The 14,670-nt window shown below is 38.4% G+C and overlaps 1 protein-coding gene across 4 annotated transcripts in view; it reads left to right on the forward strand.

Annotated features, from left to right (window-relative positions):
• The window catches only part of PRMT3 (protein arginine methyltransferase 3), a 51,741-nt gene extending 38,835 nt beyond the window's left edge, over positions 1-12,906 (forward strand). For 3 of the 4 annotated variants that reach the window (XM_071808814.1, XM_065840145.2, XM_065840147.2), the window contains 3 exons: positions 2,662-2,712; positions 2,912-2,999; positions 12,228-12,906. In XM_071808814.1, the coding sequence (XP_071664915.1) occupies positions 2,662-2,712; positions 2,912-2,999; positions 12,228-12,337 (249 nt within the window). In that variant the 3' untranslated portion in view covers positions 12,338-12,906. Of the gene's footprint in view, positions 1-1,972; positions 2,162-2,661; positions 2,713-2,911; positions 3,000-12,227 lie in introns of those variants that run through there. The other variant, XM_071808815.1, reaches the window with a different exon arrangement.
• Positions 12,907-14,670: the final 1,764 nt, after the last annotated feature.

Below are 14,670 nucleotides of genomic sequence, written 5' to 3' on the forward strand. Positions count from 1 at the left end.
TGTAAGAGAAGGTATAAATTCCTAAAAAGATGATAGTAACCGAAACCACAATTTTATGGCTAGTTTTGTATGATCGGGTTATTTCAACTTTGATTTGTGTAGGTTTCTAGATTCGTGAAATTTGTTTTCAAATATACAGGGCTAGTAATTGTAGATAAAACTGTAGAAAGCGTCATCTGCTTGTACTACCTTCTGCCTTTTTTCTTTCTCTTTCCCAATATGTTAATGTGGGAAACCAGATCCTTTATGTAGTGGTGCAAGGCTTAGCTAATATACCTTAAGGGTGGGCTCATTTTTGGTTTGGTTTAGGGTTTTTTAGCACTTTCACTTGGGAGTATTGACATAGGCTTCTTAACTGCAGTCAGAGATTTTAGTTTTTCATGGCTCTTTCAAGGCAGATTTCCTAGGTCTTCATGTAGAAGCAGAAATTCTAATATTTCATATCCAGCTTTTCACAAAACATCAAAAGGAGAAATAACTGGAAGTGTGGTGAAGCTTTGAATCCTCCAATACTTTGCCAGTGACGTGGCAAAGAAAACTTTGTGTTAGAGATGCAGTGTTATTGACTGATTTTTATTTCCTCAGGGTAGTATGTAGGGTGTTTCTGTTGCTTCTTGTTGCCACGTTTATAGATGATTGCATTCACCTTAGCTCTGGTATATCTACTTGGAGCTTCTAGCTTTCTGCTCCAAAATGTAACTTGACTGTCTCATTTTCTCTGGAAGCCAATCTTTTTTCCCCTCAGTTCTTCATGTATTTTTGTTGTCTCAGCCTTGTTTTCCTTTCTTCAGTAATCATATCCTAAGTCTTATTTGTAAACATATCAACAGTATTGACCTGATGACTGAACAATATTTGTATGACTTAGTGGGTCTCTGACTAATGTCTAGAAAAGATGGTGCATCAATAACAGTAGTCTGGGTCAAAAAAGCTTTGTCAAAACCTTCTCAATCTTTACTCAAAAAGGCATATTAGAGACAAGGCTGTAACTCACTTGGGAATGAGATTCTCAGCATTGAGTGATAGGACTTCACTAAGAGGATGGAAGAGTCACCGTCTCCAGCATCTGTTCCTCATTTGTCACAAAGGTCCCTCAGTGTCTCCTTGGGTCTTTTTTTTGAAGAATATTTGCCCACATCGGAATTTGGAACTTTCCAGGCTCCTCTGGAGTGCCAGTAGGTTAAAGGCTGACACAGGTGCGTTAACACAGACTTACATGCTGTAAGACATGGTGTTCACCACTGTGTTAGTGAAATCTGCTCTGGACTTAGACTACAGAAGAAAAATACCAGAATGGTTTATCAGCCATTGAGATCACATATTTCATAATGATAAAACCCTGTGCCATTCAGTTTTTCACATTAATTTTGTAAGTATGCCTGACTTTTTCCATCGCAATCCATCTCTCGGTCAATATGAAGGACAAGCTACAGAACTTGTCCTTTGTAACTATTCAAAACAACCCATTTTTTAGGCTTAGACCAGGACAAAACCACTGGTGCTGTGAGAGAAAGGTTGCAATCAGTTGTTTGCAGTGGATTTTCATGCCGTGGGCTTGCCAGCACCAAATTTGCGTGCGTTGTGTTTGAATGTACGACAGCTGACGTGGGGAGAATCCCCTCCTGCTGCCAGAGGGGCAGAGAGTCCCCAGCTTCTGTATTTAGAGTTTCTCAAAAGCTCTATTCTGGGTCATTTCTTTAGGCTGACATGTAATAGAGAAGCATAAGTGCCTTGGGCCCACCATCTGATTTGCTTTAGCCTTTTCCTAGGAGACAGCAGAAAGCAAATAAAGGTGAGCGTGAACAGGATTTCAGAGGAGAAACTGTGGCGTTGATGGTCTTCTATGAGCATCTTCCAGTTCTTTATTTGAACTTGTGTTTCTGGGACCCTCACAAGGCTTTTTTGTAGAGCTAATAGTGTTGATATATACTCTCTTGTGTGTGGACATTTTGGTTTTCTTTTCCTCTTCAAGCTGAAAGAAAAGTCCCGCTATTGAATTATGCGCTGAAGAGAGAGGTTCTTTGAGGTTAAGAGTAGGATGGCAGGAGGGACAGAAGAAGGAATCCTATGGAGCGTTACTATTAGACACTATTAACTGCTGAAAAGGCCAGCATGAGGTATTTGTGAATCTTTTTCCTTATCTGTGTGCGTACTAGAGGAAGAAAAATATGAATATTCCCTGCTTGGTTATGCTCTGCCTCTGTTCACAGGCAGCTTTTATGGAAAATGATGTTCATCCATGCAAAGAGTGAGCACAGCGTGCAGGATCCCTCTGTATTTAGAGTCATGGGAGCTGTAGAGGACAGGGACTGACTTTTATGCTTGTGGGTTTGCACATCTGAAAGTCTGTTTCCTCACATGTTATTCTAGTTGCAATTAGGGTGCATGGGTTATTTTGGAAACGCAGACTAAAATGGGATATGTCATAAATGCAGTTACAGTTGGCTGGATATTCTGAAGTAGAACTAAGGTGTGATGACAGCTTATTTTTTTGTCTTGGGATTTCTAACGTGCTTGAACTCACAAATCTAAGCTTGTTCCTATTATTACGGGCTTGAAAAGGAGTAGAAATCCCAATAAATGTATATATTAATGATGAACTTTTTCTTGAGTGCCACTATTACTCCTTTATCATATTTGTATTTTCCTCTTTTCTTATAGGCAGTTGCTGGTTATTTTGATATATTCTTTGAGAAGAACTGTCACAACAAGGTAAATATTTGGAGTTACGCTCTTCTCTCAGACATTTTAAAAACACGTATTTTGAATTTTATTCTGCCTCAAGGTGTTTGGCAGTGAGTCTTTTTTCTCTAGCAAACACTTCACGTGCATGTGTGTTTGGTAATTGATTGATGTGATGCGATATCAAAAATGTTGTTGTTAATCAAACTCTTGAACTCTTCCATTGCAGGTCTTGTTTTCAACTGGTCCCCTGTGTGCCAGAACACACTGGAAACAGACAATATTTCTCCTGGAGAAACCAATACCTGTAGAAGCAGGTATATTAAAATTGAGTTGTGGTGCAACAATGGCTGCGTTACACTGTAGTTATCATTAAATTCAAATCTTAAATACTCTAAGAATGACATTAGGTGTTGAAAAAAACGGTAAATAAATCTTTCAGCTGCTGTTAAAGAATTTTTTTTGTCTAATCAAAGCAATGGGAAATATCTATATTCTACAAAAGTCACATAAAAATACATGTAAATGTCTGTGTATGTTTATATAAGTGGGCATATGCCTTATACTTAGCTCTGTACTGTAATTATGATGAGAAAACTTGTGTGTCAAAACCTTTCTGAGGCAGAAAAATGTAAGACCAGAAAACTCCTATTAACGTTATTTTAACTTTAACGTTACTAATGTTCTTAAATATCATATTTGCCAAGTGATTGCACAGGATTTTTTGTAGCACTCCTGAATTATGCTCTGTTTGTTAAATGAATAATGAATATATGCAAGGGTGTCATACCTGGCGCTGCAGGATTACTCTGTAAATTGAAAACAGTTTTGAAGAACTCACAACCATTAACTTGATACATTGAAATATGGGAGGCATTATTTTGGTACACTTTAAAATTTTATAAAATGCGTAAGTACCATAATATGTTTCACCTTGAATTTGATGCAGGTAGAAAGGGTTTTGTTGTCATGAGGAATAACGCAAAACTCAGATGTTGTCGAAGTAAGGTTTTGAAGACTAAAGTGACGCTTGTTAGTGGTTTTATTTGGTTCTGTTTGGTAAGCCTTGAAAATATATTTGTATGCAAGTAGTCAAATATTCTGTGCTTTATAGACACAGAAATATGTCCATGACCCTCACAAGACAGTCATGCAAGAGGATGGGCATAGAACAGGGCAAGATTTGTAAGTCTTGCACTCTTACTCCTGTGTAACTGCATGTTCTTTCAGACTCTCCAAGTGTTTTTATGATCAAAGGAAATAGTTATATTTTCATGCTGGTTTATTATTATTATTTTGTCCACTTAACCTCTATGTATTTATTCACCACTGTTGAACTCTTAACCAATGGTGAATTATTCACCTTTGAGGGCCATTTTTCTTTACAGACTAGCAGGACCTGCTGGTCGGTTAGTAAACTCATAGTAATATACAGCCCCAACCTGAACAGTTTATAAATAGATCAGACATATGGGGCGAAAGCTTACAAAAACTTTTGTAGATACTGCAAAAGAAACTGAGATCAGGAGACTTAGAGGTGCTGTAGAGGAGTATTGAGGTAGATGGAATATTGTCTCTCTTAACAGTCCTAATTATGAATGTACCTTGGTGAAAGCAGCCTTTACACTCGATCACTTTTGCAGTTGCCCCTTCTAGCTATCAGCCATGGCAACTTTTTACCAAGAGCTTCTTTCCTAAAGGTTCTATGGTCTCTGTTATCTGACAAATCGTTTCTCTCTTTCATGCTTTGACTTTATAGTCTTAAATAATTTTTATTTGCATATTCTCGGGTCCTGTCACTTCTTAGGTGCACGTATGCATTGGTGAATTTGTACTCGGCTTGTGTTGAGTTTCTTCTTCTAGACAAGGCTGGCCAAGGTCTCCTTGCCACAACTCATTAAATTTCAATGTCATAGAGTACAAAGTGAATTTTTTTTTTAAGTGCAGTGACATTTGTTGGAATATACACATTATTTAATATTACATAGATCATTTGACATTTACCAAATGTGTGAAATTAGTGGGAGATGTGCCTGGCTCTAGAACTCGAGCCTGGGTGCGGTGACTTTCTGAAAGCAGCTGCAGAAACGCTGTGCTTTGAAGCAGTGAACACAACCTAGCTGACTTTCAAGATCGCTTTTGCTGTAACTCCCTCCTTTCTCTTTATTAGCTTATATGTCTTAAAGTTATTCCTGTAACAAATCTTGTTACAGCTATGCTTCCCTATTCTTTCTACCTGTCATGTTCTCTTTGTAATTATTTAAGGTCCCCTTTCCCATCCTTTTACCCATTCTGTCTGGTTTCATATTTTATATAAAACTACTACTTTAATCTAGGACTCTCTGCCTGTTATTTCTGGTATTAGAGAAGATTCTGAGATAAACTTCTGATGTCATTTCCTTTTCCTTTGTAATCCCAGTTTTAATTTCTTTGCAATACTTTTTGTCACTAATGACATAAACCCATCAAGGCAGAAGGTGTTTCCTCGAACTTACACAGTAATGTTGCTTAATTCAAGTGATTTTGTTTGTTTGGGAGTTTTTTGTATGTTTTTTTTTTTTTTAACCATTCTCTGACTCAGGTCTCCTTCTCCTTCATTGTTCCAAAACTCTTGTTTCTTCAAGACATCTTATTATAAGTACAGATTTCCGCATTTTCCATTTTTTCCATATTGTGGGTTTTTTTCCTTTGTAAAACTAGTGGCTCAAATATTCATCTTGGTAATTTTGTAGTTAAATATATTCTTTGATTTCTTTCCATTTTAGCAGCTAAACAAACTGCTCGAACTTCTTTTGCAATGTATGTAAAAGTGTGCTTCCAGGTCTTTCTCATCTGTCACACGTTAATGAATTAACACTGCTTGGTACTGTTTTGCCATGCGTTGTTTCTGCCGGACATGTTGGATGGAGCTCCACTCCAAACGTACTCAGCTTTTGGGGAAACTTCCTTTGAATGGACTTTTCTCAGTGCAACTTAACTGAAGGAAGAAGTAACTCTATTAGATTAAACATGTTTGTATCATTTGAAGGCTTCAACCTTTATGCTCATCCCTGTGTTTACCAATATTCATCAATCCTCTGTATAAATTCTTAGAATAAGAAATGTATATATGACACTGGGAAACACAACAAAGAGGACCTGCTTGTGACTAAATGTATTCATAGAACCGTTTTGGTTGGAAGAGACCTATTAGATCATAGGGTCCAACCATAAACTGCACTTCCAAGTACACTAAACCATGTCCATAAGAAACTCATCTATGTTTTCTTTTAAACTCCTCCAGGGATGGCGATCTAAGCACTTCCCTGGGCAGCCTGTTCCAATGCCTGACAATGCTTTCCATGAAAAAAGTTTTCCTAATATCCAATGTAAATACCCCCAGATCCCTCTCTACCAGGCAGTTTTCCAGCCGCTCCTCCCTGGGCCTGTAGCGCTGCCTGGGGTTGTTGTGACCCAAGTGCTGGACCCGGCACTTGGCCTTGTTGAACCTTGGACAATTGGCCTCAGCCCATCGATCCAGCTGGTCCTGACCCTTCTGCAGAGCCTTCCCACCCTCCAGTAGATCAACACTCCCACCCAACTTGGTGTTGTCTGCCAGATTGAGTCAGGACAAACTCTTTTCATAGTAAATACCGGAAAATAAATAAAAATATTGAGTCTTGCAATAATCTGACCAGTGTGCCCATGGTGATATTTGCTTTCACTGCTTTAATAGGTTGTGAAAGAGGAATGTGGTGGCATAAAATATATTTAAGATGTTTTCCTGTTTTGAAAGCTTTTTTCAAACAGGACAGAGTGTGTTGTCTGGTTTTTTTTTCCTCAGTAAAGAAAAATGGTTCCCTCACTTTTCTAATTCTCAGTAAAATAGGAAAGCTGTCTTAAAGTCTCTATCAGATGCTTTATAGCTTCTGGGAATATGCCTGAAGTGGTTATAAAGCACTGATTGTATTTGGATTTGCTCTGTAAAAGAGGTTGAGCTTACAGATATCTGAACCTGCTGGGTGTTTAACAGGGAAAGGCTCCTTTATGCCACAGCAGAATTGTTTTGTTCTGCAGTGTGAACTAGCTTATTTTCTCAGCTGTTTGATACCAGGTTATGTGTTGTAAAAATAGATCTATTTTCTCAGCCATAAAAAAGACTGAATGTTTTGATCTCTGTTCTAGTAATAACAGAATCAAGCCGTTACGAGCCAAAAGATGGGGCTTGCAACTAATCCTCTGTCCTTTGCTGCCTGTGCCGCAGCCTGTGCTGGGTGTGCAACGTTTGCAAATTCTCTGGGATGAAATGGGAGAGGTTTCCCTTAGGTCCAAAGATCTGGAGAGTGAGACAATAAAAGTTACCCCTAATTAATCCTTCTGATTTGCCACTGAGTTTCATCTTGATACCTAACTACGGTATAGACAGCTTTGTATATAGTTTTAATGGCTAATTTATGTTGATTTGGTTTAGAGTTAATGCGAGAGTGGGGGATAATCTTTTATTACTTAGGTATTCTGAAAAGGTAGTTTTCCTCCTCACAGACTGTGATGAGAGACTTGAAACTGGTATACAATGAAGTAATACAAAATAGCGTTAGCATGTTGAATATGCTTTAACTGCTTAGCAAGCAGTAAAATTAAAGAAACTGGGGAAAAAAAACCAGACAATATTTTATCGCCATAAAAACTGGGTTTTCTTAGACAAAAGAGTATTGTATTGGAGACTCCCGACAGAGCAGAAAGCTTCACTTAGCAGCCCTTTTAATAGCTTTTAAAAATGAAAATTGGGAGGCCAAAGTAGTATCTTTTTCTTATTCGTGGTCCAAACATAGGTCTTTTCCTTTTGTTGTTTGTTGAAATATTCCTGATAAGTTTCTTAAACAAAAAATTGGATACAGAATAATCATCCTTATTTGGTTGTCTCAAGCATTGACTAAATATATAAAATGCTTGCAAATATTATTTTAAAGAGCCCACAGAATCTTTTCTGTAGTGGTGCGTTAAGTTAAAACCCAGATCTGTAGGCAAGCAAATTCTATTAGCAATAAAGCAGCATATTGTCGGCATTTTGTGTTCTTGATATTGCCTGGCAGTGGAAATAAAACCTTGATTTGTTTTCTTTGGTGCTAAAAGGGGCCAGCACAGCAAAACCGAAGCAGAACTCACATGACTAAGCCCCTGTAAAATCCTTGATTATCCTTAACTCCCCAGTCTCCATAATTGGGTAGCTGTGAATTTACAAACTGAAAAATGGTAATTTGTCTACCTACAGAGCTTTGTTAAAAATGGGAAAACAACACTGGCACAATGAATCTGTCTGAATGTTTTGATCTTATACGGAAATACTTCAGTATTGTGTATCCCAGATGGATAATTTGGTTCCTAATGGAGGTTTTAGTGTCTGTTTTGCCTGTCTACAGCTGCAACATGATGTCTATAGAATGCTGTCACTTGTTTACTTACAAGTGATACCTCCAAAATGATGCTAACTTTTAAAATGTAGTAGTTGTTGAAACTTGAGTGTTGTGGTCACACTTTAATCTTGCCTGCCTTATGCCGCACCTTTTGAAATCTGCAGTTTAAAATCATCCTACTGACTTTCCAGATACATTTCTAAGTGCATATTTCAGGCATTAAATGGAGATAATCTCTTCCCGTGGCTGTTTTATGTCATTGAAAGATAACAGAAGTTCTGTATCTAGACGGGAAAACTTGGATGGACTTGTGCCATTCTGTGTGCCCCCCCTTTGCAAGTTGCAGCCGCAAGGTGATATGGATCATGCAGCAACAGCAATTTCTTTTTTTCAGAACTGCTGAGAAAGAAAGATTGGGACACAGCTATACAGTTTAGGATCTCTATTACTTAAACTGGTGAATTAAGACTAGTTCTAGGTGAGTGAGTTTGGCTGCTGCAGCTATACATTTTGGAGGACCATGTATATGCTCTTTTCTGTCCCCTGTGGCAACTATTTCTGGTGCCTGAGCTATCTTTGGAATCTCGGACACTTGCAGGGCGTGCGTGTTGTCTTAAATAGCCATACAAGCTTGTCTTACTTTACTCAACAGCCTAGTTTGTCTTGGGCAGTCAAAACATCCGATTTGGTACAAAAACGCCTCAGAGAATGTACTCAGAGCATGAAGGGGAAGGACAGAACCTCAACATAGTTTCAGAAGAGGCCAAACAGTGATTCAACAGGGGTTGGCAAACAGCTGCTTAGTTTATTAAAGCAACCAGCCAGTGGAAGAAGGATGTCTCAAATGCTTTTGGTCCCACCACAAACAATTTCTCTCTCTCATTGTTCTTTTTCATTTTCAGAAGATAGATGGTATTTGGAAACTACTTTCTAGCCAGGTCTTTCAGAGTAGTGCTTTTGAGGCTTGTTTTTGGGGTTTTTTGTTTTGTTACATGCTGTTAGGTAGTTAAGGTTTCTTCAGCCCAAATCCACTGCAGTTTTCTGGCAGCTCTCTTTGAAGCAATTCCAGTGAGATCTTTCGTAAGGTTCTAAAATTTTAATGGTGTTCAGAATAAAGGATGTTTTGAGTACCATATTCTTACTTGTCTCACTGTTAGCTTCATAAAGCTTTTCCACAGGAAGAAAAGAAGGAAACCTGAAAGACCTTGATTACTGGCTACCTTCAGTATCTCTTTGCATCTTTTTGTGATCAAAGAGAAAGGGGACAACAAATTGTATTGGAAGGCGGCATAGTTCTTCACATTACAAGTTCATTGCCATGGATCATTTTGAGCTTTAAGTAGATGTTACGGATATATGTACAGGAGACTGCACACAGGGTTCAGTTAAATCCTTTCAGATGAATCAAGTTATAGACTAAAAAAAATATGGTTTAGTGGGCCTAAACACTCTTGGTGATAGAGGCTCTTGCATGGAGAAGGATCTTCTCTCTTAACCTGCAGGCTTGCCCTTTGCATGATTGTACTGCACAAACATAAGATGAGTGCAAACAGCTTCACTGATGGTAAAAGTCAGAATCAAAATAAACCATTTGGGTGTTCTGAGCACATGTATAGGGTTTACTGCAGAGCGTGTAATCAGCAGTGGGTCAGTATGGACCTAGGGCTGCCGTTTTTCCTGTGCTGGCAAGCTCATCCAGCAGTCCTGCTGAATTCTTTTTTTGGGGACAAATTTCAGGGCTCCCCAGGGGATAATAAAATTGTGGGAGCGGGATTGTAATGGATTCAGTTTTGTCCTAATCAAACTGCAATGGCACTGTGTGGTTTACTTGCATTCAGCTGAGCGTGATAAGAGCAAGGTGATGCAGCTGAGTCCCTGGGACGGCTTCCTCCGGGCAGCTCGCAGGACAGCACGACGGTGAAAAAACATCAGTCATGGTCTATCTACGTGACATTGATTAATTGTTCAGAACTGCCTTTCTGTGACTTGGTTGCACTGCTGTTGTTTGCTTCGGCCCTCAGAAAAGACTGTTTAGAAAAGCAGCTTCAATGTGGTTACTGCATAAGAAATAGCTGAATGGAAAAATGGAATGCTTTGTTTCATTAACTACCTTTACAGACAGAGTCTGAGGGTTCTGTTCTATGAAGTCAGCTTTATTATATGAAATTACGTTTAGACGTGTACTTCATTTATCGTATTGCTTTGTATTAATGTTTTAAACGGCAAAGCTGATGTACAGATTTACTTAAATCATGGAATTTTAGTTCTCAGAAGCTCTTTAGTCTTACTGAATGTCTTACATAGTTATTATAGGATGTTAAAATATATCAGATCATTTTGCAGCAGTTCTGAGAATCTGTATGTTCAAACTAGGTTAAACTTCTTAGCTGGATAGAAGCTGTAACGCCCTTTTTTCTTTACTTTGTCCTTCTATTTGGCAAATCTGTTTAAATGATCTGTGAAACCATTTTTGCAATTCTTTGCAAATCACATTGTGTGTCCTAGTAATAAAGCTGGACAAGAATTGAAGTGGAATCTCCAACTGTTAAATTATGGGGAGAAAAAATCCAGGAATATTTTGATTTTGTTTCTTATATAGTTATGCTACCACAGTTTTTCTTGTTGAAAAGCTTTCTGTGGTGTTTATATTGCAGCCCTTGGCAAAATGTCCAGCATTTCTTATTTATAACATGGATCATGTGTCAATTTACTGTTTGTGGGTGCAACTGAGAATTGTGCCAAATGGAGAATTCTGTATTTCTTACTGAACTTGAAATTGACTTAGTTTACAAATGGCTCTTTGTTTTCATTTTTTGCAAGAAGAATCTTGAAAATGTCAACTTTTTAAAAGCCGTGGTTTGTTGTTCTAGTCACAATAAGAAGTGAACACCTGGGAAATACTTTGGATCCAGTGAGACAGAAAAGTAGTAACAGTGGTTGGTGTGAGGGATGAAGATGAATATCCAGTCCTGTGTGAAGTTGCAGAATGTTGCATGACTATAAGGGCTTTTCACATCTTATCCATAGACTATGTTTGTATGACAATAAAGTGGACTGTCAGATCATTACATTGGACTTGGAGATCCCCAAATAGTCTCGTATCTTGCATACGAAATGTAAACCATCTCTTCCTTGTATACCCAAGTTCCTAAATTGGCGCAGCAGCTTTAACTTTTCTCATCGTTTATTTCAGAATCTGGAAGTGCTTTTACAAGCTAGAACAGACCTTTGCGTTCTGTAAGGAATAAATGTGGAAAAACTCGATGTGCTGTGGAGCTGTAGCTGCTCTTGGGGTGGAACCAGACTTGATCAGCACAATCTAGGACAAAATATTAAACATAGAAACAACAAGGCCTGGATTTTCTCTAGGAGGAAAGCTTGTACTTAGGTTTATTAACACTGAAAGTGAGGGCTGTCTCTCTCCTTGGGGAGATGTCTCAGCTCTTCTGTATCAAAGGGTTCTCTCTGGTTTTAGCAGAAGCCCACACAGGCAGAGTGTTGTGGTCAGAAAAGCCTGATATTTTGTTTTAGAAAGTAATTAGAACTTAAATGAAATACAGTTCAGCTATAAATCACATGGCATCTGAAACAGAGTGTGATGTGGTTACTTGGTTTTACTCAGCGTTGATCATAGTGATGCATTATTTGTGTAGCGATGTGTAATTAAAAATTAGGGAGCTCAGTAAAAGAATAATACAGTATTAAATTTTATGGACTAGCAGTTTTGCATTTTTTATGCTTTTGTGTTATTCCTAACTTTGTTTCTTCTTTAATGTCTGGAATGTTCAGGAATTTAAAGATGATTTATATCACTTAATGAGTATATTGGTATTTTAAACTGGGGTGAGGAGGTGGGGAATAGTACAGTTTTAAGTAAAATAATTGGCACATCAGCTCTTTGGGTGGGTGGTCTGAGGAGCAGAGCATCAGACATAAGTCAGCGCCTCACCAGGTTGAACGGTTTGCCTTAACCTTTGTTTCGAGACCATTGTTTAGAGCTTCGTAAACACAAAGGAAGCCCTTGCAGCTTTGTTTAATTCTGATAAATTTGGAACAGCTTCTCATGCAACATGATGGTATGTAATGTATCTTTGCTGTTCCTGTGTGTGATTCAGTAAGGTTAGTATATTAATTTCCTTTTTTCTTTTACAGGAGAGGCCCTGAGAGGGAAGATAACAGTCCGCAAAAACAGAAAGGATCCACGGTCCCTCTTCATAACCCTGTTGGTGAGGGACATCCAGCAGACCTACAGCCTGCAGTGAAATTCTGTGCGTGTAACCTGGGGAGACATCACATTTGAATGCTAGATTGAACTGTGCAACTGTTTCTAAATATCAAAGGATGGTCAGCTCTTGTATTTGTGTATGCATACGCACACACAAGAACGTGGAAAGTCTCCCTAGAGTTGATAGATTACTGTTCAGATGCTTTTGCACTGGGATATGAAGACTGACGAAAAAATCAGATTCTACTGTTTCACGTGATGTGGGGAAGGCAAGACAGGTGGGTTTGGGTTACATGAGACTGCCAGGTGAGAAAAATCAGACTGAAGTCTTCCTGTGAGCAGCAATAAATACAGTCTCTCAATACTTTTTTATTCTCCAACTGTCAAAGTCCTTGTGCGATTTTTTTTTTTCAGGAAAGAAGCAGCTAAATCATGTCCCAGTACACCTCAACAGTAGCTGGAAAATCCCAGTGGGAATAAGTTTGCAATCCTGCAATTGGAATTCCAACAACAAACACTTTATTTTTACTACACTTCTATAATTAAAAAGTTGTATCACATTTCAGTTCCATTTATCTAAATAAATGAACCAAGTATGCTATATAATGCAGTTGCCAGTTTCCTTGTTTTCGATGTAATTGGAAATTGTCCTACCTATCCAGTGATGGCTCATTTATTTGTGGCTGCAGTTTTTTCTATTCTAGCCTATTGGAGTGTGGGTGGATGGAAGTGTATATTTTAGGAGCTTTACAAAAAATACTGTGAACAAATAGCAGCGTTTGCTGCAACAGTGGATTTAGTTTGGCTGCTTAAAGAAACAGACTATGAACAATCAAGGAATGACATCTATGTGATATTATTTAAACATTTTAAACTGCAGTAGAGTTGGAACGGAGTGTGACACCATGCAGTTTGTGTGCTTGTATTGTACATGGATATTTGTGTTGGAAGTGGTTTCAAAAATCACTTTATGAAGCAAAGATGACAGTGTTTTGCTGGTCATCTCTGAACTGCTGTTAAAATAATGTTAGGACCTTTTTTAAAGGACTAAGACAAGAAGGAAGTTCTTTCCCTTGACATCTGCTCCACAAAGTTTGGGTATATGTATATTTAATGGGGTAAAATACTTTCTCTCTTGTCTCTAACTAAAGAGTGTTACCAGTGGTAATGCCAATTTGGCAGAGAAATGGAAACTTGTCTTCCAAAATCTGAGTTTCTTCTGCAACACAGCAGTTGATGTCACACAGTGAAGAGGGCATTGCATAGGAAGTGGCAGTTCCTACAGTGCTACTGTATTTTCAACTGAAAGCAGATTTGTGGATTTTTGTTTCATCTTGCTGCTTTTATCCTCCCCTCTGGAAATGTGTGGCTTACTAATTTGCATCCAAATAATTTCCTTGGTTTAGAGGGGGTGGGGATTCTTTCCTCTGTGAAAACTATTGAGTCACCATTAAACCCTTTTATGTCTCAATTAACATCTAGATGTTCAGGAGCTCAGCTCACATATGCAGCTTAGTGGGAGTGTTCAGGTCCTGAGCAGTTAGTCTGGTTAACTCATTTTAATGGTCTGAATAAGGGCTTGGCCAGCCGTATTCACACCTTGGCTATTAATGTTCACCTAGTAATGAGTATGAATTCATTATTCACTCTGATTTTTAGATACCTTGATTTTATGCAAGTGGCAGTTTATAAATTCTGCATATTTTCAAATTGTTGGTGTAGGCTTCCCTATAAAAACTTAACAAATGAAACACGTGCACACAAAAAAGGTGCAAAATTTATTTCTCAGTAGTGTCTGACAAGTCTTAATGCTTGGCGGTGTTATAGTTGATGTGTAAGTCTCTGATCTGCTAACGTTTTTCTAGCTTGGTGACACAGATTCCTTTTGCAAGTACGTGGATTATCTTTGTTCAAACACATGAGCCCGAGTATCTGAAACTAAAGACTGTTCAACTCTACAAAAATTGACCTTGTAGATGAAACGGTAGCAGTTGGCATTGGACTGATCAGTGGAGTTTGTGATGGAGTTATCAGCCTTAGACAGTAAACAGGCAGGTGGGGGGATGAACTGTGAACTTGGTTCTTTGCCAAGAGGTGCTGTAGAAACAGGGGATCTCGACAGACTAAGCAAAATCCTCAGTACTATGGCAACTAGAAGCTGGAAGAACCCGCATCTGATTTTGATCATCTAATATGTACTTGGCTGTGAGAGCTTCCTGTCTTTTTAGTGTGACTAATACTTCTACGTATCGGTGTTCGACTAGATGATCTTGTTGAGGTCCCTTCCAACTGCAATTTCGCAATATTTCTGTGGCTTCTGTAGAAATGCAGATTGTATGTTTGCATAAATGTTTGCATAGAAGGCAAGAA

Source organism: Patagioenas fasciata, chromosome 5 (genome assembly GCF_037038585.1).
Source record: "Patagioenas fasciata isolate bPatFas1 chromosome 5, bPatFas1.hap1, whole genome shotgun sequence".
Classification (NCBI taxonomy): Eukaryota; Metazoa; Chordata; class Aves; order Columbiformes; family Columbidae; genus Patagioenas; species Patagioenas fasciata.